Below are 25,560 nucleotides of genomic sequence, written 5' to 3' on the forward strand. Positions count from 1 at the left end.
TGTTGCCTGACAAAGTTTGTATTTTTTATTTTGAAAGCAACACCGCTTGAGAACGATAGAAAATTAGACCCACAGGGCTAAACGTTACCAGTCATTTTAATCAATCAGCTGTCCAACCATTAATTCATGATTTTGTTTTCTCCTTCGTATTTACAGAGACCAATCAGTCTTATTTTTAGAATATCAGTGATCTTCCCAAAAATATAACATTTCCATCGATACAATCATGTTCATGATCTAAATTTCACAATATCCTTTAGTTTATATCCAAATGTATTACAACGTATCAAACTCAAGGAAGCAACAAAAACCACAAGGACCAAGCCTAATATGAAAAATGAAGAAATAAGGAAACTTGTTTATATTTATGGGGATTATTTTCTCCTGGGAACACATTTTAGATAACTTTGTCCACAAACAAAGGATTGGTGGCCTTTAGCATCCGGAGGCGACCAAAGAGACCAATTCAACCATTTCTTTACACCAACCCTTCATTTATGGTTCAAACAATCTAAAAATATGGCCCGTTTTTATTTTCTATTTTTTGAAATTTCTAAAGAAAGAAAAATAAAAAAAGAATACTGTATCCCCGCTTTATTCCTTGAAGAACAGCAATAGTACTGCAGCTTAAGTGAAGATCAAATATTACCATCACCTCTAATGGTAGCCATACTTCAATTCCATATCCCTTCATTATACAGTGTTTCATTTGATTGATCAACATCAACATGATTCTCAATCCCAAACCACATAGATTACTACATGTAATCAAGAGTGTTCTCCAATCATTTACAGTATATGCTGCCGTCATGCCTCAATAACAGGAGTGACAACAAAAGAACGCAGATGAATTGATCATTCATGTCGCCGACAAGTGACAAAGCAAAGAAAATGTCTTAGCTTTTGTCAAATGAGAGGGTACACTACACTGCACACCGGTGGATCACTGAATAAGAGCACATACCACATAAATAAGGCTCAAGTCCTTCCCACAGATTGTCCAGGCTCGAATTCGACCCAAGGCTCTTGCATGCGATCCCCCCTCTCTCTCTCTCTCCTGCCATCCTCGTCTCTCTGCTCACTGTCTCTATTTAAATACATGAATAAAGAAATGGGGGGGAAAGACGACAGGTATTGAAATTATATAAAGGCAAGTGGGTCCTTAAAAGTGGTGATGTGGTCCTTGTAGTCAGTAGAAACAATTCAAAATATTCTGACCTATATTTAGAGTTCATTCCTGTTTGGAGTCAGTTTACGTTAGAATGACTTTTTAAGTGCCGCCTCAGGTGATTGAGACATGTGTAAGTCTTGGGACAGATCTGACAATGGTAGGGTCTCACTCCAGAGTGGTTCAGCATGTGTTGCTTTAGCACACTGCCATCAGAGAAGGCCTTCCCACACTGAGAGCATATGTAGGGCCTCTCTCCCGTGTGCACGCGCATGTGAACGGTCACTTTGTGGGCCATGGTGAACCCCTTGCCACACACCCCACACTTGAATGGCCTCTCCCCCGTGTGGGTGAATCTGTGGGTGCGCATTGCACCCATCTGGGAGAAAGCTTTGCCGCAGTCTGGACAAACGTGTGGCTTTTCTCCGGTGTGAACCCTCGTGTGGCTCCTCAGGCCGCCCGCTGTCGAGAAGCACTGCGAGCAGTGTGTGCACTGGTAAGGCCGCTCTCCCGTGTGCGTGCGCATGTGTTGCTTCAGGTCGTATCTGTTTCTGAAACCTCTGCCGCAGACGAGACAATCCTCTGGTCGCTCGTCGTTGTGACGGAGCTCATGATTTGACAAGCATTTTTCCGAAAGGAAGCTCTTGCCGCATTCCTGACACTGGTAGGGCTTTTCGTGATCAACCCTCTGGTGGTACTTCAGCTCGCTGATTCCAGGGAAGGTCTCGTCGCAGTACCTGCACCTGAAGCGATGATTCGGGCTGTAGGGAAGCTGGTGTTCGCTCATCTGGTGGTTCCTCAGCATGTGGGCCATCTTGAAAGTCTTGCCGCAGTGGGAGCACTCGTATTTGGTCAGAAGTTGCATGCACTGATGCCGGACACGTTCGTGTAGAGATCTAAACTGGCACCCACACTTTGTGCATATATGAGCAGCGTTCTTGCACTTTCTTTTCCTGTGCCCGGACAGGTGAGCCTCCGATCTGAAGGCCTTGCCACACTGTGAGCACTTGTAAGGCTTCACTGCAGTGTGGAACCTCTGGTGTTCCAGAAATTCAAAACGATACTTAAAGCTCCTCCCACACTGCAGGCAATTATGGGTGACTCGTCCGCGTGGATAGACGGCCTTAGCACTGGTCTTCCGGGAGGATAGCGATGTGGAGGTTGTGCGATGATGACTGGTGCTTTTATGTTTTCTTCCACTCGTTATCTTGACAGTCTCCACTTCACCAACCTGCTCGTGGCGCTGTTGGTGTTTGGTCAGACACTTTGAGGAGATAAAGCTCTTCCCGCATTGCTTGCAATGATAAGGCTTATCATGATCGATCTGCTGATGGTACTTTAATTCACCAATTCCTGAAAAACCCTCGCCGCAATGACTACACTTGAAAAGGCGGCTTTGGACGTGAGTTAGCAGGTGCTCTTTGAGATTGCTTGACTTTTGGAAAGTCTTTCCGCAATGTGTGCAGTCATGGCTTCGGCCCCGCTTTGGGCACTGGTGTCTAAATTTCTCCAGCGAAGTCGGAAAACTGTTCCCACATTTAATGCACAGATACGCCGCGTTCTTACACTTGCGGAGCCTGTGTCCAGCCAGTAGGGTTGCCGTTCTGAAGGCTCTCCCGCACTCAGAGCAGTTGTAAGGCTGCAGACCAGTATGAACTCTTTGGTGCTCAATGAAGACAGAGTGATGCTTGAAGCACTTGTTGCACTCCGGGCATTTATGCATTCCCAGCTGCCGCCTTCGCCGCGGGGATGTGACGACGTTGCTCTTGGGGGATTCGGGAAAGTCAGTTGAGGTCGAGGGAACCTGAGAGTTTGTCGACAGCTCCTCGTCAAACATGACAATTTGTTGAACGTCACTGTTGTCATCGTCGCACGCACTCGGATGGGAAGCGATGGCCACTTCCAGTGAGGGAGGAAGTGAAAGGGAGGGGACAAGAAGATCTTCAGACTGAAACGGAGCTGTGTGAAAGACCATTGAAGAAAACAGTAAGTTCTATGTCCTAACCTAAATTAATCAACATAATATTGCCATGTAATGTATCCATCTTACCAACTGTGCTCTTGGCGAGTTTCCCATGGCACTGTTTGCTCTGAAGAAGAAATTTTAGGTCATCTCCATTGGAGACACACTGCATGTACTCCTCTAGAACAGAGGGGGCAGCACTGATCCACGATGCCGTCTATGCATGAGAAAGCACACCAAGAAAAATGGTTAAAAAAAAACAAGTCTCCCTAAGTTTAATTAATTTCTGTACTAATGTAATGATTTGGATACCTGTTTGAAGTCTGGTACTGGCAAAAGCTCCTCAAGTCTGGTGAAGAACTCGCAGACCAGCGTCTCCAGCGCTGTGTCAAAGTCAGGGCCATACTCCACAGGAAACACATTCTGTAAGAGAGAAAATATTAGGAGTCATGTTTTGACAGGGTTGTTTGAAGATGGATGAAGTCTAAATAATTAATGGATACTAACATAGATAGTCATCAGAAATTCAGGGATATAAATAATTCCTGGAGGGTGGGAATAAACGGAAGAGTCAATGTTGGAACAGTAACAGTAACAGTACGAGTCATTACCCTCAACAGTAGGGGCTCCATTTTCGTCACTGCTAAACCCCTTATCCCTAAACTTCTTTGCCTTTTTTTTTTCCGACAAGTCGACAAGCTCACAACGTGTCAATGTAGATTGGTTCCATTTTGTACACTCAGAGTTACAGACCCATAATGGTCCATTTGGTTCCTAATTATTCAAAAATGTTTTGCAAAATAGTGTAAAAAAAAAGGCAAAGAAGTTTAGGGATAAGGGGTTTAGCGCTGACGAAAATGGAGCCCTAAGTCTCTTAAGCGAGGCACCTAGCTACGTATACTATTGACTGTAAGGGACAGCTTTCAGATGCCAATTATTTTAACTGGTTCATTTAGAAAGAAAGTGCTGCTACAATAAGGGAATCTTGACAAATTAAAAACAACATAATTAGCCATTGAACTACTTCTATAGGGTCTACCATAATTTGCGCTGAACAAGCTGCGTTTCACCTTGAGAAAATGTTCCCGTCCGTCTGTGTCTTCAATGAGGCCTTGGACCAGCTTCATGAAGTTGGCTTCAGGTGCTTCGATAACGGTATCAGTTGTCTGGATCACAAAATATAAATCACATTCCGAGTGCAATATGACAGTAAGATTTAAGAAGTTTAAAAAGCAGGTGGCTTTGCGCACATCCAGTTCCTGGCTGGTGCTGGACTAAGGTAAGTACAGTGAAGAGAAGAGAGACCGCACACAGGTTTGCTCCAATGGTGTTTTCTTTTATTGAAACACCATAATAATATGAGAGCACAACGTTTCGACCTTCATCAGGAAGGTGAAGATGAAGGCCGCCTGCGGTCGAAACGTTGCGTCTTATATTATTATGGTGTTTCAATAAAAGAAAACACCATTGGAGCAAACCTCTTCTCTTCACAGTAAGATTTAAGAAACCAGGTTATGTCACTTACCTCTTCTATACAAGATGATCGGATTCTGTCAAGGTGAGTCTCAACAGCCTTTAGATCTTCAGGGTGTTCAGAACGTAGTAGCTCAAGAGTTGTCTAGGAGTAATTCAATCACACCAGTTACTATTACAATAATAGTATTATTACTACTAAATTATCGTCACATGCTTCTTTCATTTCACATTTACGAAACAGCTGTGGTAGTTGACCAGCAACTAATGAAAAGTTAAAAAGGAGTAACATTGAATTATGGGAGTGATACAGATACACAGCTGTCTGCAATTGCTGTGAAGATAAAGCTCCAGTTAGCAAATTAATGCAATGCCACGATCTTTTTAAAAAAAGGGGGGGGGAAAGAAAGAAAGAAAAATAAATGGTTAAGTGACTTATTAAGTGGCATAAAAAAGTTCCTATTTTCCTTAACTAAGTAAAGTATGAATAGATTGATAATCGTGACAACACTGCGTTCTGTAATTACACCTTGAACAATATAGATGGATTAATAAGTCCAATGAGAAACAAAATGGTGCAAATGGCAAAAGAAATCTAAAATTTTTCACTTTACAATAACACGAGACTAAGCATCAGGCAATTGAAATAATCACTTACTCTCGCTCTCAGTCCCAAAGAGAGTAATCTTCCCTCTCTTTTGCTCATAAGTTCCGGAACTGCCTCAGTCACCATGGACACAAACTCCTCAAGCTTCCCATAATGCTTGATGTTCCTCTGACGAACCACCTCCCACATCACTGCTGACATCAGTCGGAGTGGTGGAACCAGGAGCCCCAGGGAAGATAAGGGAAGACTGAACTCTGTGGACAGATTTGGTTTGCATCAAATAAATTCATCAGACAATGTGGCCTTTCTCTACAATCACCAAGTTAGTATGAATACCAAACGAGACGCCCATTTACCAACTCGCCCCTGGTTGTACAGCTGGCGGAACTGCTCAGTCTGGTATTCCTAAAGTAACCTAAGTAAATTATGCTTAAACGGTTAAACCGTTAAACCGGTGCGTCAGATACATAGACTAAAATAGAAAATAAAATGTCATAAGCAAGAAGTATCCAATCATATAACCGGGCGATGTCCAGTCATTTTATTAAGATAATTTAGTAGCAGTGACAATTTTGATGATCCTTTTAACATTAATGTATAATTGTACTATTTTGTAAACTATTAAAGAATTATAGATTTTCAAAAATGTTTCTGTGGGGAAGGCCGGACGCACTAATCTATTGTGGCTGGGTTTCTATTGATTGATTGACAATTGTATTAATAACAGTTTGCAGAATGGGCACAGTTCAAGGAAAGTAGGGCAATACTAAAACTGCTACGAGGATAAGACTTGTTTTCATCAGGGTCCTCCATTTTCAATTCATCAGAACATTTAAAGACATACAAATATACACTTCTATGCAAAAAAAGAAATCATATACTATACACGGTTAGAAAAAAAGGGAAAACCGTGTACAGTATAGAATTAAGGGTGGTTTAACTTTTTTACAGGGGATTTTAGTGAGTGATACTCATGTGCAGCCTGCCCTGGCTAAAGTCTAATACTATATGCATGTAAATACATGGGCATCGAGCTGCGTTGTATTAAAGTGTATATTTGTACGTCTCTAAATGTTCTGATGAATTGAAAATGGTGGCCCCTGTTGTAAACAAGTGTAAAACAAGTGTAAAACCGCTATCAAAGAGCACCTACGGACGGCTGCAATTCGAAACTGCCCCCCCCCCACCCCTTTTTCCCCTCACTGTATACGTTTCTTTTCCCTTTTTACCTCCTTTATGAATTGAACAAGGTGGACCCTCTTGTAAACAAGTGTAATGCTTAATTGGGTCGTCCACTCACAGTTAACAGTCTTTGTATTGAGTTTGTGCTTGAAATGTACTGTAATTCTGCAAACTGTTAATAAATATTTAAATCAATCAATCAATGCTTTATCAGTGTGGACGTCCACAGTAACAGTCTTTGTATCGAGTTGTGCTTTCGTCTGAAATCTGCAAACTGTTAATAAATACTTAAATTAATTGTATGCGTTTAGACATGCGACACTGTGGTACTACCATTGGTGTAATGTAAAGAAGTGGTTCCCAAACCTTTTCATGTCAAGGACCCCCAAATCGACATTTATTAGCCTGCGGACCCCCATTAGAAAATATATTCCACAGACCAGTGATCCTCAACCCGTTTAATTTCAAGGACCCCCAGTTTGACATGAATATTAGTCTACAGACCCCCCATTTAATGGCATTGACCACAATTTATATTGTAAAATCAAAGTTAATTTAAATACGAGAGTGTACAAATGGAACCAAACAGACCCGTTAGGGTCCGTTTGGTTCCATTTTGTACACTCAGAGTTACAGACCCATAATGGTCCATTTGGTTCCTAACTACCATTTAGCTGGGGACCCCCTGGAACTCCCTGAAGTACCCCTGGGGGTCCCCGGACCCCACTTTGGGAACCACTGTTTGTAAAGGGAAGCGTACTCAACTTAATTACAGACAGTACTTAAGTACAATTTTGAGGTATTTGTACTACTACTTTACTTATTATTTTAAATTTCAATTACTTCTACTCCACTACATCTCAGAGGCAAATATTGTACATCTGCTATTTCCATGTTCCATTTGTACACTCTCAGGGTTAAATTAACATTGATTTTACAATATAAAGTGTTGTCTCAGAGATAGAAATGCTATTAAATGGGGGTCCGTAGCCTGTTGCATATCAAACTGGGGCTCCTTGAAATGAAAATGGTTGAAATTCACTGCTAGAGCTGTAAAAAAAAAATCTTCTCTTATCCCTGGCATATATTTTCAAATGGGGGTCCGCAGGCTAATGAGTGTCATTTTGGGGGTCCTTGACATGAAAAGATGTGGGAACCGCACAAGTACATTTTGATATCAATACTTTTGTACTTTTACTCAGGACTTTTACTTGTAACCAGAGTAGTTCTACATTGCAGTATTGATACTTTTACTCAAGTAAAACATCTGAGTACTTTTTCCACCACTGGAACTTTTGTGTGCGTGTTTTGTTTAGCCATGATGCGACACTGTCGTACTACGAAGTGTAATTAGGATTGAAGTAACGCTACACGCCACCACGGTGGTGATCATTCACATTTCATTCAAGACTATTCCACTTGACTCGTGAAGGCAGGCATGCCATGCAGCTGCTTCTTCCAATCCTCTATTCCTCACTAAACTTAATGCACATTTTCTATTCGCACGCTTGTATTTGAAGCACAAAGTCGAGTTAAATAGTTACTCAGTTTGCGATTATTGCGTGCTAAAAGTAGCGCGTTAGAACTAAATCAGTCGTTTTGGGGTTTTAAAAAAAAACTTGTGTTTAGTACTGTTTAAAATGCATGTACTATAATGTATGTGTAACGTATATATCTATGACGTTTAGCACATCATTACATCCTGTCTGTCTGCTGCAGGTCCAGCGTGGCGGTGGAACACCACAACACACACCCCAAAACTGTCCTTCTATATTCTAACTAAAACAATGTTCGTTCCAGGGATTAGTCCGGGCCTATCCTCCCGCTGTTAGCCCGTTAGCCTGTCCTAGCCTGCTAGCCACAAAAATAACCATTTTTGGGCCCCATGCAGAGCCGGGCCCGATATATAACATACGTACCCATCTCGTTCATTTTCGGACCGTCTCCTATGGCTGCGAGAGCAGTAGTAGGGTGAATTTAGAATGAGAAAGGTTTCATTGTTGGAAGGATGAGCTAGCTATAGCAGCAGACGGTTCTTCAGGCGCCAACTTCTTCCTGAAACATATCGTTCAGTGGGCAGTGTGTTGTGTTGTTCCCAGGGGTTGGTTCGTCACAGGCAGGGGTGGGTGGGTTTGTTATCTGTCGCAGGGCTGCCCGGCTTTAAGCGGGTAGGGGGCTGCATGGCCGCTGCAGTACTATACTCCCGCAGGCTGCAGCTTTGATTGATTGAAGTATAGTATTTATTAACAGTTTGCAGAATTACAGTACATTTCAAGCACAACCCACGGTACCACCCCTTCCCCCCACACACTGTATATGTTTCAGTTCCATTTTTACCTCTTTTATGATGAATTCCTGCTGTTCTTTGGCTAAATAGAAGTGTATATTTGTACGTCTCTAAATGTTTTGATGAATTGAACAAGGTGGACCCTCTTGTAAACAAGTGTAATGCTTTATAGTGTCGTCCACTTAACAGTCTTTGTATTGAGTTGTGCTTGAAATGTACTGTAATTCTGCAAACTGTTAATAAATATTTCAATTAATCAAAAACAGGAAAATCATCAAAGGAGGTAAACTGGGAAGAAACAAACAGTGAGGGGAAAAGGGATTCAGATTTGATGGGGGGCATTTTCCAATTGCAGCCGTTCGTATGTGCCATTTGAGAGCAGTTTTGAAGGAGTCAAGGGATTCACATGTCTTAATAACTTGGTATTCTAATAGGTGTTCCACATTTTGGTGGCATAGGAGCGAAATTAATTTAGTCCCTTGTATGTGCCGAATCTGGGTTGCTCATGGTTTGTTGAACTCCCTCTGGTGTTGTAGCTTCATATATTACTTCAGAGAGCAAGGTTTAGACAGCTATTAGAACTCACAAAAACATATTTGACAGTCCTATACCCCCTACTCCCCTTGGTTGTGTGTCACACCAAGCATGATTGCAATTGCTTTCACATTATAACACACACACACACACACACACACTAGACTGCACAAGCACATTATAGGCCTAGGTAACAACAACTTCTAATTCTATACACAATGTTAATAAAAAGCGAATGCTTCTTTCATCGTATGATGTAGTCCCATATACAATGTATTAATATTTACAGAACATAGACACAAGCATATGGCCAACTCAATTTAGTTTATTATAAGTATTTCGACTGGCAAGTTTCTGGCTGATCATATTGTAGATGCTAGAAGCCTAGAACTGTGTGAAACTGGTGAAGTATTGCAGGAATGGCCTGACAAGTGAGTGCAGTTCAAGCCTTTTCAAATGTTAAAGAATGTATGTATGCAGTACAAACAAATACAAAGGGATTAAAGATGCACTTGACTCGAGGGTGCAAACCACACTCGTCCTGCACCAACATCGATCTTGTTCTCTACATTTTTTTGTGCATGTACCTCATGCCCGTTCTTCAGTTATTTTGTACACACATGACCAATTTCCACCTCGGAGGAAAGCCTGGTCTGTGTTACTGAATTGCCGTGTGATCCGGTCGGGAGCTGATGATATCGTTACGTCATCTTAGTCATTGTTTTGTAGTCATTAGGCCAGAACCCTCTAAACCAGAACCAAGGTATCATTCGTCCTGTTTGAGGGAAAGGTAGTTCCAGATTGAGGGTTCCGGCCTGATGAATACAAAACAATGACTACAACATGACGTAACGATATCCTCCTGATGACTACAAAACAATGACTACAACATGACGTAACGATATCCTCCTGATGACTACAAAACAATGACTACAACATGACGTAACAATATCATCCTGATGACTACAAAACAATGACTACAACATGATATCATCCGATCCCAACCAGATCATGATAAACCCGAAAAGGAATGCTGCCCAGGCTACATGCAGACAGGGGGTAATCCTTGTCTCACTTGGTGAGCGAAGGTCATTGGAGAAGTAACTGAGTAATGAATAAGTAGTTAAGAGCATGATCAGAAATATTAAACTGATGGTTTTGCTAGTTTGACACAGCAGAGTGGTGCAGCTAGTGCCAATACAGTGAGTGTACTGGAAAAGTTTCACCAATTCAGTCTGTGCTCCCCATCAGCCTGGGGTTCTTCAAAGATGAGGCTGTAGTGTCCGCAAACACATTGATAGAGCCTTCACATTATTAGCAGAACATATAGAATAGAAGGGGGGTGTATTTTGTTAGCACCTGTGTGGAACTATGTGACTGAGTTAGGTCTATGGGTTTTCAAGTGCCTCTTTAGGTGATTGAGGCATGTATACGTCTTTGCACATAGTTGACAGGCATAGGGTCTCACCCCTGAGTGATTGAGTGTATGTTTTTTCAATTCGCTGCCACGTGAAAATCCCTTTCCACATTCTGCGCACACATATGGCCGTTCCCCTGTGTGGACACGCGTGTGAAGTGTTAGTTTACTTGCCATGGTGAAGCCTTTAGCGCACACAGAACATTTGTACGGCTTTTCCCCGGTGTGGGTGCGCCTGTGGATCTGCAGCTCGCCAGCTGAAACAAAAGCCTTGCCGCAGTCGGAGCACAGATAGGGTTTCTCCCCTGTGTGTGTCCTTATGTGTATGTTCAGATTTCCTGACACAGAGAAACTTTTGCCACAGTAGGTGCACTTAAACGGCCGCTCGCCTGTATGACTGCGCATGTGAAGGTTCAGATCATATTTATTCTTAAATCCTTTCGTGCAGAGAGCACATATCTGAGTTCTCTGCTGGTTGTGACGCAATTCGTGAGCTGCCAGACACGCGCTAGAACTGAAGAACTTTCCACATTGCATGCACTGGTTGGACGGTTCCGGAGGATGAATCTTCTGGTGGCTTCTAAGTTCACTCATGCTGGGGTAGGCTTCCCTGCACTGTTTGCACTTGAAAATACGGTGTTGAGTGTGAGTGAGCTGGTGCTTTCCCAGCAAGTACATTTTCTTGAAGCTTTTCCCACACTGGGGACAGTCAAACCTTTGGACCTGTTGAGGGCACTGGTGTCTAAACTTATCCTGTATGGATTCAAAGCTGTTACCGCACTTGATGCAAACATATGCCGCTTTTGTGCACTGCATGCGCCTGTGAGTGGACAAATCGGAGGTTCTCCTGAACGCCTTTCCACACTGGGAGCACTTGTAAGGGTTTTCCCCCGTGTGAAGCCGCTGATGCTCGAGAAGCTCATATCGGTAAATGTAGCATTTCCCACACTGAGGGCATTTGTGGGCGACCCGTTGCCGTGCATGGGTCCCAATCACAGAGCTAGAGGATGTGGAAACTTCAAATGAGGTTGAAGGAGCCTGGGTGGAAGCTGAGGAGGACACACTGTCACACTCCACTATGTCTAATTCATCAACACTGTCTCTCTGTTTGTCCTCTGTCTGTCCTGTAACATCACTTTCCAGAGTCTGTGTTTGCTTGTTGGGTGGCCATGCTCCATCCTGAAACTCCAAACATGTGCTCTCACAGTGAAGAGAGGATTCTGGTTCACGGTCGGTAGTCTGGTAGGATGTACGGGTCTCACTCAGTGAGGTAAGTTGAGACAATGAGGTGAAGAGTCGATCTTCTGATGGACAAGATACTATCAGAGAATAAAAGGGGACAAATTAATACACACACGCATGCATACACAGTCACCCGTTTCAACTGGTATCAATGGACAAGACCGAGTTATCAGTTAGGATCAGTACGAATTTTTCGAGCTAGTATGGGCATGCTCTGCTGACCCAACGGCTCAGTCGGTAGTTCTAACTTCTCCGTGATTATTTCGCTTGATAATCACTGATGTCCTGACGGAGGCGCGCCGTGTCTGGTGGCCTTGAGCCACGCGAGGCACCGCCGAGCGAGGCTCGTGCCGAGCGTTGCGAAGGCCACCAGACCCGACTCAGCGCCGTCCGAGTTACAGAGAATAGGCAGAGAATAGTATATATTAGTAGCCCCTAGTTTCCATGCACCACAATAGTTGGAAATGACACGTCCACCAGGGGGAAACCTTGACCAGGCTACTATGGTGAGTAGGCCAGTATGGCCATACTGGGCCCATAAGATGCATGATAAACGGACATACTGGGCCCATAAGATCGTATGATAACGGTCGAATCCGCTAACACAGTACTGTGTGTGTGTGTGTGTGTGTGTGTGTGTGTGTGTGTGTGTGTGTGTGTGTGTGTGTGTGTGTGTGAGACTTGTAACTAAAAATTAAGATTAAAAGCAAAATATAACACTCCAACAGTTAAAAATCACATTCAAGTTGTTTACATGGCTGTCATGTTTCATACAGCATAAAGCAGGTGCAGGTGCTGTTAGGTTTTGATTAGGCAGCGGTCCGTTATAGAGCGGAGCAGACATTATCAAGGAATAAAACACAGCTGAATTCAGCGATTGTCTGACCAATCAGAATCAAGCATTCAACCAAGCCGTGTAATAATAAGCAGATATATCCTTGTTACTTGTTTTGTTTCTTAGATTTAGTTTTTTCCACCACCACAAATGTTAAGCATGTGATTTTGATTAATTTACATTATGCTAGGTTCATTTTTGTTTACCCGGTTTACCCAAGCTTCTTCAAGGCACTACATTGTTCTCGCGACATACCGTGTTCATTGACTAGAGCTCATGTTTACTCTGGTTATTTCGATTTCACACTTCCAAGTCGCTCTGGATAAGTCTGTAGCCAAAACGAGTCAGAGTGCCATGGTCTTTGCTTTTTTTTAAATGTATTCTTTCCAGTTTCTCGTCAATAAAGTATTCCATCAATCAACGAATCAATCAACCCCTACTATATGGAGCACCTCGCAGTCATTTTGTTTTTTTGCACCAAAATGCTTACGTGTAAGTCGTGTATCCAGGCAGTTATCTTCTATTCTTGTTTGTGGTCTTAAATGGTAAATGGTGCATTTATATAGCGCCTTTATCCAAGGCGCTTTACATAGATTGTGCATTACATTCACCCATTCACACACACATTCATACACCGATTGCGGCGGAAGCCATGCAAGGTACCAGCCAGCACATCGGGAGCAATTTGGGGTTCAGTGTCTTGCCCAAGGACACTTCGACATGTAGACAGGAGGAGCCGGGATTCGAACCGCCGACCCATGGATCATTGGACGACCTGCTCTACCTCCTGAGCCACAGTCGCCCCACGGTCTTATGATTTAACTGTTACGATATATTTACACATATCCAACACAGGTCCCAAACATACATAGATACATACATACCACTTATATCTGTCTTAGACAGCTTTCCAATACACTTCTTGCTATTAAGCAGCGTTTTGAGGTCAGTCACTTTGGAAACACACTGCACATACTCCTCTAGCACAGTAGGAATGTCACTGATCCACAGAGCAGTCTATAAAAAGAAACAAAGTAAATATACAATAAACAACAAAACAACAAATGAACTACTGTATATTAACCCATTTTGACCTGAGATCAGATTCTAAAAATGTCTTCTACATCAGTTTTCTGAAAAAGTTTCTATGTCAGTCGTTCTTCGATTTTTCAAAAATAGCAGACCTACAAGCTCGTAGCGCGCCACTCGGTGGCGCGCTATGAGCTTGTAGATCTGCTATTTTTCAATAGCTAAAGCATAACATAATGCTAACACCAAAAGGGGTTAATACAGTTTGACTCTGAAGATGTCAGTGAGGTCACACACCTTAGTCAGCAGTGAGTCTAGTCTGTGTACCTGTTTGAAGTCTGGTACTGGCAGCAGCTCTTCCAGTCTGGTAAAGAACACACAGACCACAGTCTCCAGCGCTGCATCAAAGTCAGCTCCATACTCCACCGGAAGCACATTCTGTCATACAGAAAACAGTGAAGTGAAAGTGTGAAATAGTGCTAGCCTGGAGAGGTCGAATCCCTTGACTCCTTCAAAACCGCTCTCAAAGGGCACCTACGGATGGCTGCAATTCGAAACTGGCCCCCGTAAAATCTGAATCCCCCCCCACCGCCCCCCCTTTTTTCCCCTCACTGTATATGTTTCTTTTCCCTTTTAACCTCCATTATGATGAATTCCTGTACTGTTCTTTGTCTATATAGAAGTGTCTATTTGTACGTCTCTAAATGTTTTGATGAATTGAACATGGTGGACCCTGTTGTAAACAAGTGTAATGCTTAATTGGGTCGTCCACTCACAGTTAACAGCCTTTGTATTGAGTTTGTGCTTGAAATGTACTGTAATTCTGCAAACTGTTAATAACATTTTCAATCAATCAATCAAAAAAGGTCCATCCCGATTTGTTGCTACAATCGATAATGTATTGTATTATTATTTTTATGTATTTATCGTATCATAATCGATTAAATAGAACTGTTGCCACAAGATCAAGGAGCGTCACTTTCCATCTGGACGCCCCAGGCAAAAAGGTTGCTGGCTAAAGCACAATGCACATCATATCAACCTTGCTACATCATTCCGCCTCTATAACTTAAAGGATAAGGTTAGAACCAAGCAAGTTTTACCTTCAGGAAGTGTTCCCTCCCATCTGGGTCTTCTAAAAGGTTTTTAACAAACCTCAGGAACTTATGCTCAAGAGTTTCATTTCCTGTTTCAACCTGTAAAGTAAAAATCACACCCGTGTGAACTGAGTGGTGTAAGGTTTTATATAGCATGATCAGCTGTGGTCTGACGTAATGTCTGACGTAATGAAATAAGGTAAGGTATTATGTAGCCTGATCAGCTCTGATCTGACGTAATGAAATCACACCCGGATGTGATTTCACAACTGGCTTTTTCTGTGCAGAGAAAATGACCATGGTTGCTACGGTCATCCAGTTCACCCGGGTGTGATTTAATTACGTCAGAAATTATTTTGAACATAGCAACCATGCTCATTTTTTTCTGCACACAAAAGCCAGTTGTAGGAGTGGTTTACACCACTCAAAAAGTACAGATCTCACCAGCTGATCACTTACAAAAAAAAAATCACACCTGCGTGAAGTGAGGCGCGCTCTTATCATCTTACAACATCGAGGACAAACAAACATTAAACTCTGTTCATTGTCAATCTGGCGTTTTTAATGTTCGTTTAAGGAAAAACAAACATTAAACCTGTATATAGGAGGGCGCCCCACAAAAATCAAGACTGGAATGTGGAGCTGGGCGATATGACTTCAAATCAATATCATTATTATTTCAAACTTTTGCCTCGATTATGATGAATGAACAATTCCTAAAAAATAAAGTGAAAATAGCTTATCTACAAGCTTACAACGCATCGCAATGTAATGCATTGTGAGCTTCGCAAAGCGTTAGCTAGATCAGCTATTTTTACATTTGTAAAATATAGGGCTAAAGTGGGTCATTAGTAAAAAAACAAAACAACCTATGAATTGTTTTAGTCATTTATTTATTGGTTTCGATATATATGTTCGGCTCTACTAAGTATCACTCACCTGTTTTGAGCATGACTGCTGGAGTCTGTCTAGGTATGTTTCAACACTCCTGACATCTTCCTGGTGTTCTGAACGCAACAGCTGCAAAGTCATCTGGAGGAGGAATGAATGAACCAGTAGTCATGTCGCTGCTTGACCCAGTGGTCAAACTCTCATCTACGTAAGCATATTGATATCCGTGATACGATCGATGACCATCAACTACTTTATCAGAGACCGACATCTCGTCTGTGCACAATGATACGAGATGCATGTTCTGTTCTTATCCTTGTTTTCATCTCTTCTGAGCAAGTCATGTGTCGGACACATGACTACTATATGTATCTAACTATCTATGCATGTATTAAACTTCAGAATGTGTCGTGTGATACGGCCTGGTGTCATCATGTTCTCGGCCCTCAACTGTAACATCACTCACCACCCCTTGACCCTTGTTAGATGGAGAGACTCTCGGATGGCCAACTCAAATCACAACTCATTTCTTATGAATTAACGCTAATAAAGGCAGCGATACAACTATACCTGCATCGTAAATTAAGATTGGTAAACAAGCTACTCCCACAAACAAGTCAAAGTCCCCATTATCTTTAAAGGCATTTAAGCATCCCAACAGCCACCATGGCAAAGATACAATTGTAGGACTCAATTAGACAAGTAGTGAGTATACTACGCAAATGTTATTGGAATCATAATAGCTTACACGTAAACATGGTGAACATCTAACAAAGTTAAAGTTCTGCCTGGAAGAAAGAAGCACCCCTTACCTTCGCCCTTAGTCCCAAAATAAGCAGGCTCATCTGTTTATTGCTTAAAAGCTCAGGAATGGCCTCGGCTATCATGGACACAAACTCCTCCACTTGTCCATAGTGGTTGACGCTCCTCAGACGAACCACTTCCCACATTGCAGCTGTCATCAACCTCAGAGGGGGAATGAGGAGGTTGAATGGGGACAAGGAAGGGAGCCATTCTGCAAGTAAAGGGCAGAAGGATAACACATGTATGTACATTGGAGATAGAGATGTTATCAATTCAAAGCATCACGCTTTGAAGCAATGCACCAACAATCCATGTAATAATCATGAGATTATTTCCCACCGTTGCGTAACACTGCGTTACCACGTATTGTTCAATGTCATGACATGTGTTTGAAAGCTGTAAGTTGTATGGGTATTCTTTGTGTGTGTGTGTGTGTGTGTGTGTACTGCGTAGTACTGCAGTACTGACTGAGCAGTTGTAAGGCATTTATGAAGTGGACAGTAGATTATGACATGAAAACAAACACTATGGGCAGTATTATGCGTGTCTTAAGTACCAGGTCTTATGACTTAACTTAAGACCTGGAGGCGTGGTCAATGCCATTTGGCTATTCTGAGTGGCCAAATGGCATTGATCACGCCTCCAGGTCTTAAGTTAAGTAATAAGACCTAGTACTTAAGACACGCATAATACTGCCCTATGACTCTCTGAAACTCTACTGTAGCTCAGCTGTAGAAAACAAAACATCTTTTATCTAAATAGTCATGAGGTTGCAGCTCATCATCAGACCTAAATGTAGGCTATCCATTCAACTTCTTGTTTATGCCCATAACTGGCTACCCACAGGTTTTGTAGAAATGTCAAATGTTGAAATCATGTGTAAAAATCAATAAAGTATACAAGCTTGACATTGGTCTTAAGTAATTAAAACCATTTCCTAAAATGCAAAAAGCTATTTTATATTTGATTTAACTTTGACCACAGTAACAATGTTTGTATTGACTTGTGCTTTCGTTTGAAATGTATACTGTGAAATATAAATTCCAACCAATCACTATCAGATGCCCACAAAGTTGACTCTTCCTGTCCGGTTTACCATGTTGTTGTAACTTGAATGATAACACATGCAACGTTAGAAATGTGATATTTCATGCAAATTCAGAATGCAATCAAACGCCAACACAAAAACGGTGTACCAGTCCAAGCCTCCGTTCCTACAGACATTCAATGACCATATGCATACTGTTGTGCATTGCTGTTTGATATCACTTTTGGAGAGATTCCTTCCAATAATTTAGCAAGCAAGCTAACAGCAGTAAGCATATCAGTTTATTTTGGACGGAGACGAGATTAAATACATACCCATTTTATTCCAATGAGGGACTCAAATGCTTGCTTGGCCGGATAAGGGAAATCTTTCCTTTGAATTGAACTGCTTACCTAAATAAAAAGTGCAATAATGTTCTTGCTTTACTGCAAACAGAAGTGCAATTAAAGGTCCACCCATAATGGTCACTTTTCACTTCCTGTGTCAAAGACACCCACAAGATCAGCAAATACCAGAAATGACATGACTGTGCCTTCAAAATAAAAGCATTTAGTGTTGGCAATTTTATTTGAATTAAATAAAATCTTCCAAGAATTCAGTGTACATGTCTTGTAGGCTACTCTATAACAGTAAAATCTAGGAACACAAAAACAACTGTACTTTCAGTTTGAGTTAACATTTTCTAGAGACGTTTATGAAATATAATTTCATACAGTCCACTGTATCATGCAAAAGAGGCATCAAAACGACATTGGATCAAATTGTAACTATAAATTAGCAAAGGTGACATTCAAGTTGTCTTTTTTTATGTATTGTATTGTATTTACACAAAGAAATATCCCATGTGATGCTGATGCTTAGTTCTGTATACAGTATGTATGAATCTGTGTCAGATCATGTCAGCAGTATACATGTTTTTTGATACATCAAAATGATCACATCAGCTATAAGACGTAGAAGATAAAACGTGTTACAGTATCAGTGTTAAAACAGTTCTGCCCTGTACGAACACAAACACAATATAATTTGAGAGGAAATAAATACAATAATACAAATACAGTTAACCAATTTCAACTGAAGGCACAATGCATACAGAGATAGATAGAGATTTGATCTCACAAACTAGATTCGCACAATTGAACTCTTCTTGTGAATTATTTTAGCAAATAACTCATTGAAACAGGCCCTCTTCTTTGCTGCGCTCCGTTTTGGAGGGGACATTTTCAGCTGGCCGGTTCCGTTGACATTTACAGAAGTGGAGATCACCTCAGAACACTTATCATTGGACCCAGCCACCTTACTGCACACAGGGTTGCTATATGAGCTGATGTTGCTTAGGTCAAAAGCATGGAGGCTGGAGATGCCGCTGTCATCCATGCGTGGCTGCTTGGTGAGGCTCCTGTCTTGGGCAGTCCTTCCCCTTTTAATGCCCACCATACACTTAAGGTTTCTAGAATGAAAGTGACGGTTGGTATTCAGTACTGTTCCACGAACAACACAATTTGCTTAGGTTTTCCTTAGGCGCGATTCATACTCCTATTTTAGAGCCGAATAAACGTCGGTTTGGCTCTGTAGAGCCTACAATGTGACGTCATTTGATGTTCGGGGGGGCAGGTACCGTCCTAAAGTCGGCTCTTCGGTGCTACTGAAAATGTCTGAAATAATTTCGGCACTACAGCGGTAAAATAGGAGTATGAATCGGCCCTTACAGCGCACACTTGTACACATGCTCATGATATGTGAGAATATCCCCCATTATAAAGTTATTTTCTTCTATTATATCTAATATCTATCATCTATCGCATGTAAACACAAATACAGGTCAAATTGGCTTTTTCCCTCAAAATCAATAAATGTATGCTATGAAAAATGGTCGGAAATAATAATGATTTGAACATGCACATTACATCATTATCGGACTGAAACCCTTATCCTTAAACTTACTTTATGCCCAAAATGAGGATATCCACAGGTTTGTATTCTTAAATGTCATGGTCTCCCATTTATACAATAAATGTAAATATAAAATAAATATAACAAAAATGGTGACAGAGGGCCCAAATGTTTTTTCTTGTTAAACAGTGAGCCATCAAGATATTCCACTCACAATTAAACATAAAAAATAAAATGGGACACCAGTCCATTGCAGGTCCACACATGGACACCACTTTACCTCTTTAGGAAAGTGTGAGGTCTGGAGCAGGTTGGTTGGTCCCACTCTCCCTTGTTCGGTTTCTTACAGAAGCTCTCACTGATTCTCACCATGACGTGGTGGTCCCAAACAGTCCTGGAAAGATAACAAAGTTAACAAAGCTGCTGCTGCTGGTGTCGTCACCAATCCCTTCAAACATATTGCTGCTAGTGCACATTTACGATTTCATGCCGTGTGGTCTTCTCGTGCTGCGCCGGTTCTGCATGACCCACTGGTCGCATGACAAGGAAGTAGGATCTGGTGAACAAATCAAAAGCCCAATTCAACACCATGTCACTCATACAGTTAACAGAACTTAGCTAATATTTCTGCAAAATGTTCCATCCACTTTAGACATTTAACAGCCCACTAAATGTTATCGTTTAGAATTTGTTTTTACAACAGTCTGAGTCAAGTGAAGGTTGTGTTGGGTACCACACCAGTCGGATTAGACTCCAGAGAAACTGCCTCAACAAAATGTTACCACTATTTGGCTGAGGTTTTCCAGCACTCTAACATAATACTGGACAAAACAGTGCTCAGCATTACCCAAGAGTTTGTTTTTGAGTGGCCTCTTCTTCTTCTTCTTCTTGGCTGTTTGGTACAGCTTGTGGCACCCAGAACACAGGCCCAGCAGTGGACCCTCCTGGCACCCAGAACACAGGCCCAGCAGTGGACCCTCCTGCATCATATTTGGGAAGGAAGGGCCAGACATTGTGCTGTCATTATCAAATGAACGTTCAGAGGGACACTGAAACTCTGAAGGCTCAGTCGGTTCTTGGTCGGCCACTTGTAGCAGCTCTTCTCCACAATCTCCAGTGTCATCCAAGCGTGGCTGCTTGGTGAGGCTCCCGTCTTGGGCGACGTCTTTGAGACGTTTTCGCCTGCTCTTCTCTGCAGTCCTTCTTCCCCTTTTAATGCCCACCATACACTTCTTAAGGTTTCTAGAATGAAAGAGTGACAGTTGGAATTCAGTACTGCTCCACGAACAACACTGTCACATCCCCTTTGGCCTGGCCTGCAGGGCCTGCATGTGTTGTCTTAGGCTCCCCTTTTGGGACCCTCGGTTACCTTTTCTGAAAAAGGGTGTGATTCATTCACACCCTTTTGTTTGTAAGCAACATTTAAGTTACCCTTGGTTAATAAATTATTGTTACATTTTTACACTGCCTGCGTCTCCTCAATTTGTCATGGCCCCACAGGCCGGGTTGTGACAACAGCCACAACACTGTAAGATTTTTTTTTCTTCTTTTCTTACAAGCGCACACTTGTACACATGCTCATGATTATGTGGGAATATCCCCCATTACATACAGTTGTTGTTCTTTTCCTCTATTATATCTAATATCCATCATCCATCTATCGCATGTAAACACAAATACAGGTCGAAATGCATTTTTCTCACCCCTAAAATCCCCCACTTGTACACATGCTCATGATTGTGTGGGAATATCCCCCATTACATACAGTTGTTGTTCTTTTCCTCTATTATATCTAATATCCTTCATCCATCTATCGCATGTAAACACAAATACAGGTTGAAATGCCTTTTTCTCACCCCTAAAATCCCCCAAAATAAAGAATAAATGTATTCTTTGGAAGATGGTCGGAAATAGTGTATGTAAAGTAGGCAAAGTATACATGATTTGAACATGCACGTTGCATCATTATCAGACTGAAACCCTTATCCTTCAACTTCTTGTTTATGCCCAAAATTACTGGATATCCACAGGATTGTATACATTTCTAACAATTACTACTAGGCCTTAATGTCATGGCCTCTCATTTATACAATAAATGTAAGATACATTCTTAAATAAATATAACAAAATGGTTCTCAGGGGCCCACTATTTTGTTTACCACATAACACTCACTGGTAGATGAAAAATCACACCTGTCTGAAGTGAGGGGCACTCTTAGCATCATACATCATCACATTCTGGCCAATCACAATTTGCGTCCTCACTTTTTATCCTCAATAACCGAGTGGAATTGTAAGAGAGTGGCGACACGCTTTGATCTTGCCGCAAAGCGGGGTGCTATGGGCTATAGTTCCAAACATTGGAACTATCCCATTGGGATAGAACGAGCACTTCCGCATTCCATTGTTACAATGGGAGTCAATGCTAGTGTCGCCACTCTCTTACTATTCCCCTCGGCTCAAGACGTACTTTGCTCAGCCAATCAAATCATCTCAATTCCGTGCTCAGCCAATCAAATCATCCCTATGATTCACACAAACACAAAGCTGGGCATAGGAGGGGCTAGCGACCCTCAAAAATGTAGACCACATCGAATATAATCAGATATTTTTGAGGGGCGCTAGCCCTTCCTATGGCCAGCTTTCCGGGTTTGTGTGAACACAAACATTGGCTTGGGATTAGCTGATCACCCCATAGCGATGATTTGATTGGCTGAGCAAAGTACATACAGTATTGAAGATAAAAGTGAGGGCAGTAAAAGTGAACTCCAAAGTGGACTCCAAAAGTGATTGGCCGGAATGATTTTTGTGATGATTTCATTGGCTGAGCACGTAATGTGATGTATGATGATAAGAGCGCCCCTCACTTCAACACAAGTGTGAAGTTAAAAAGTGAGCCATAAAGATAACACAAAAAGACATGTGACACCAGTGCATTGCAGGTCCACACGTGGACTTCACTTTACCGGTTTAGGAAAGTGTGAGGTCTGGAGCAGGTTGGATGGTCCCACTCTCCCTTGTTCTGTTTCTTACAGAAGCTCTCCCTGAGTCTCACTATGACATGGTGGTCCAAAACAGTCCTGGAAAGATAACAACCAAGTTAACAAAGCTGCTGCTGACGAACCAGGAAGCTGGCAACACCAATCCCTTCAAACATATTGCTGCTAGTGCACATTTACGATTTCATGCCGTGCGGTCTTCTCGTGCTGCGCCGTTTCTGCGTGACCCACTGGTCGCATGACAAGGAAGTAGGATCTGGTGAAGAAATCAAAGCCCAATTCAACACTCTTACAGTTAACAGAACTTAGCCAATACTTCTGCAAAATGTTCCATCCACTTTAGACATTCAACAGCCCACTAAATGTTATTGTTTAGAAAATACTTTTACAACAGTCAAGTGAAGGTTGGGTACCACCAGTCGGATTAGACTCCAGAGAAACACTGCCCCAACAAAATGTCACCACTATTTGGCTGAGGTTTTCCAGCACTCTAACATAATACTGGACAAGACAGTGCTCACCATTATAGAGTTTGTTTTTGAGTGGCCTTTTTTTCTTCTTGGCCGTTTGGTACAAGTTGTGGCACCTAGAACACAGGCCCTGTGTCATATGTGGGAAGGAAGGGCCAGACATTGTGCTGTCATTATCAAATGAATGTTCAGAGGGACACTGCAGGTCTGACGGCTCGGTCGATTCTTGGTCGGCCACTTGTAGCAGCTCTTCTCCACAATCTCCAGTATCATCCAAGCGTTGCTGCTTGGTGAGGCTCCCATCTTGGGAGACGTCTTTGAGACGTTTTCGCCTGCTCTTCTCTGCAGTCCTTCTTCCCCTTTTAATGCCCACCATACACTTCTTAAGGTTTCTAGAATGAAAGAGTGACGGCTCGGTTGATTCTTGGTCGGCCACTTGTAGCAGCTCTTCTCCACAATCTCCAGTGTCAACCACCGCCATCGCTGCTTCTTCATCGTCGATGATGTCAAGCAAGTCCCTGGTGGACCCCTTGACTGGGACACTGTTATCCCTTGTCTGCCAGTTACTTCGTCCATCTGTGTTTCTGAAGTTCTTCTGCTTGGGGGTGTATGTGGAAGACCTGTGGCGTTTCCATTTCATACAATACTCAAATGACACCTTTGAGAGAGCACACACACACACAACAGAATCTGTTAATAGGCATGCACGCACCATCAAAAATAAAATATAAGAGAAATGTAGGGTAAAGTCTATTAGAAAGATTTAATTTGACAGTAAAATCAGTAAGCTTTTCACTCTAGGCCAGTGGTTCACAAACTGGGGGTTGGGACCAAATGATGAGGGGGAGGGGGCAGATTAGTTTAATGTACCATTGTTTTCTTACTAAACAGTCAGTAAACAATCTACAGGCTTTCAATGCCAAATATATACTGAGAAACGTCAACATTACATCTAGTGAGTGATACTACCAACCTTGCAGAAGCCCTCTCTTGTAAGTCCTTTGGCAGTAGCAGACCTGTGAATTTTAGCAGAACTTTAAGGGTCTGTTTGACAGATAGAATGGTCTACTCTAGATAGATTAGAATAGATTAGATTCACTCTGGGGAATTGAAAATGGAGGACCCTTATATGTAAACAAGTGCTTGTTCTGGTTTTATCCTCTTCAGCAGATTTTGTTTTGACCTGTAGCCTATACCTTCGTTAAACTGTAGGCCTACCCATTCAGAAAACTGAATACAATCAATTCAATCAATTTCAATCAATCAGACACTAGACAGACTAGCCCGTCTCCGGACCCCCCGGGTTGAGCTCCTTTGGACCTAAAGTCATCAAAATGTCAGAAACTTTAACGTAGGGTTCCGAAAGGAGCTATAGACAGACATACATTAGCATTAGCAAGTCAATAATAAGACATCTAATGTAGCTCTTAATAAGGGCTACATTAGATGTCTTATTGATATGCTATGCTAATATAGTAGACCTACATAATATAAGGGCCTACTAGTAGGCTACTACATTTCTGGCACGAGGGAACTCCACTAAAAGACTAACCCAAAACTCAGCGCAAACCACCTGCCCCGGACGCCCCCTAGATAGATCATCATCTGCACGGCCCTGATCGTCGTTTTAAAAACTTACCGGGTCTCAAATCGTTCACAGTTGACCTGTTTCGAAATGTTCACCACCATTGCGGATCGTTTGAAGTAGTTTTCCACCAAAGAAGAACTCCAAAGTGACTTCGCCCTCCTCCACTGTCTCTAGAGCCCCCTAACCTCGCGTCACCACCAGGTTTCCACGGTGGTCCACCTCGGAGGAAAAGTGTTTGGGATGTTTCAACAATTTACCTATAAATAAAAATCAGAACAGTTTGAAGCGAGTGGTGCAACAGCACCCCCTATTGGTACTCTAAACATAGTGACATAGTAGCATTGTCCCATAGTCACATAGGGACAAAGCTGTTCCTTTGAGTGGTCAAAAACGTAACAGTGAGTGTATATGATACAGTTAACAACAGTTTAGTTGACAATATACTCGTCGTTACACATTATATAATCCAGTTTATATTTTATCTTCATGTGGCCGAGAAGGTAGAACATGCAGGCAGGGATGCATAAATGCATTTTAAGGGAATGGATACTCTTTCCCTCATTTTGGAGAGGGGTTCGGTTCAGGTGTACACAGCCACACATCCATGAGAACATTTCCATAACAGCTGAGCTCCAGCCTCCAGCTCTCATCCCCCCTGGGAGAAACACTAAAACCATCAATTTAACAAACATAATTTAGAAAACACTAAAAGCGTCAAAATATTGCACGCGTGTGACTCTAGAGACAGACTCATGGCAGAGGTTTGGCTCCAGTGGCAATCCCAGAGTGTCCTACAAGGGCAGTAGTTCTCAAGCAGAACTACAAAATAACACACACACACACACACCTGATGTGGTGTGTGTGTGTGTGTGTGTGTGTGTGTGTGTGTGTGTGTGTGTGTGTGTGTGTGTGGGTGTGTGTGTGTGTGTGAGTGTGTGAGTGTCACAGTGTGTGTGTGTGTGTGTGTGTGTGTGTGTGTGTGTGTGTGTGTGTGTGTGTGTGTGTGTGTGTGTGTCTGTGTGTGTGTGTAGGC

General features: G+C 42.2%; 3 protein-coding genes across 4 annotated transcripts; all 3 read right to left on the reverse strand.

Moving 5' to 3' along the window:
* Positions 1 to 8,550, reverse strand: LOC306926434 (uncharacterized protein). Of its 2 annotated transcripts, XM_079505733.1 has the most exons (8): positions 8,313 to 8,550; positions 5,263 to 5,465; positions 4,657 to 4,749; positions 4,202 to 4,297; positions 3,444 to 3,554; positions 3,219 to 3,348; positions 1,219 to 3,127; positions 1 to 1,087 (listed from the first exon to the last, which is right to left on the reverse strand). In XM_079505733.1, exons 1-7 carry the CDS (start codon positions 8,323 to 8,325, stop codon positions 1,248 to 1,250), a joined length of 2,526 nt encoding a protein of 841 aa, XP_079361859.1. In that variant the 5' UTR covers positions 8,326 to 8,550; the 3' UTR covers positions 1 to 1,087; positions 1,219 to 1,247. The 2 variants fall into 2 exon arrangements, with proteins under 2 accessions (XP_079361859.1, XP_079361858.1); XM_079505732.1 differs by having other exon boundaries at positions 1 to 3,127.
* A 973-nt stretch (positions 8,551 to 9,523) lies between these two features.
* Positions 9,524 to 18,076, reverse strand: LOC306922415 (uncharacterized protein). The gene is made up of 7 exons (XM_079500005.1): positions 17,892 to 18,076; positions 16,538 to 16,740; positions 15,774 to 15,866; positions 14,841 to 14,933; positions 14,065 to 14,175; positions 13,593 to 13,725; positions 9,524 to 11,950 (listed from the first exon to the last, which is right to left on the reverse strand). Exons 1-7 carry the CDS (start codon positions 17,893 to 17,895, stop codon positions 10,584 to 10,586), a joined length of 2,004 nt encoding a protein of 667 aa, XP_079356131.1. The 5' UTR covers positions 17,896 to 18,076; the 3' UTR covers positions 9,524 to 10,583.
* Positions 18,077 to 18,146: 70 nt separating this feature from the next.
* LOC306924706 (uncharacterized protein) lies at positions 18,147 to 24,745 on the reverse strand. The gene is made up of 9 exons (XM_079503312.1): positions 24,579 to 24,745; positions 23,913 to 23,955; positions 22,991 to 23,597; positions 22,650 to 22,725; positions 22,437 to 22,550; positions 20,318 to 20,712; positions 19,951 to 20,026; positions 19,751 to 19,864; positions 18,147 to 19,027 (listed from the first exon to the last, which is right to left on the reverse strand). The coding sequence occupies exons 1-9, from the start codon at positions 24,626 to 24,628 to the stop codon at positions 18,700 to 18,702; spliced, it is 1,803 nt and encodes a 600-aa protein (XP_079359438.1). The 5' UTR covers positions 24,629 to 24,745; the 3' UTR covers positions 18,147 to 18,699.
* Positions 24,746 to 25,560: the final 815 nt, after the last annotated feature.

Source organism: Electrona antarctica (genome assembly GCF_951216825.1).
Source record: "Electrona antarctica genome assembly, chromosome: 1".
Taxonomy (NCBI): domain Eukaryota; kingdom Metazoa; phylum Chordata; class Actinopteri; order Myctophiformes; family Myctophidae; genus Electrona; species Electrona antarctica.

Coding starts and splice junctions, on each gene's coding strand:
- LOC306926434 (XM_079505733.1), bottom strand. Junction 4,750..5,262: donor CTTTGGGACTGAGAGCGAGA/GTAAGTGATTAT, acceptor AATTACTCCTAG/ACAACTCTTGAGCTACTACG. Junction 4,298..4,656: donor GATCATCTTGTATAGAAGAG/GTAAGTGACATA, acceptor TTTGTGATCCAG/ACAACTGATACCGTTATCGA.
- LOC306922415 (XM_079500005.1), bottom strand. Junction 15,867..16,537: donor TTTTGGGACTAAGGGCGAAG/GTAAGGGGTGCT, acceptor TTCCTCCTCCAG/ATGACTTTGCAGCTGTTGCG. Junction 14,934..15,773: donor AGCAGTCATGCTCAAAACAG/GTGAGTGATACT, acceptor TTTACTTTACAG/GTTGAAACAGGAAATGAAAC.
- LOC306924706 (XM_079503312.1), bottom strand. CDS start 24,628: ATGGTGGTGAACATTTCGAAACAGGTCAACTGTGAACGATTTGAGACC. Junction 22,726..22,990: donor CAAAAACAAACTCTATAATG/GTGAGCACTGTC, acceptor TTTCTTCACCAG/ATCCTACTTCCTTGTCATGC. Junction 20,027..20,317: donor ACTCAAAAACAAACTCTTGG/GTAATGCTGAGC, acceptor TTTGTTCACCAG/ATCCTACTTCCTTGTCATGC.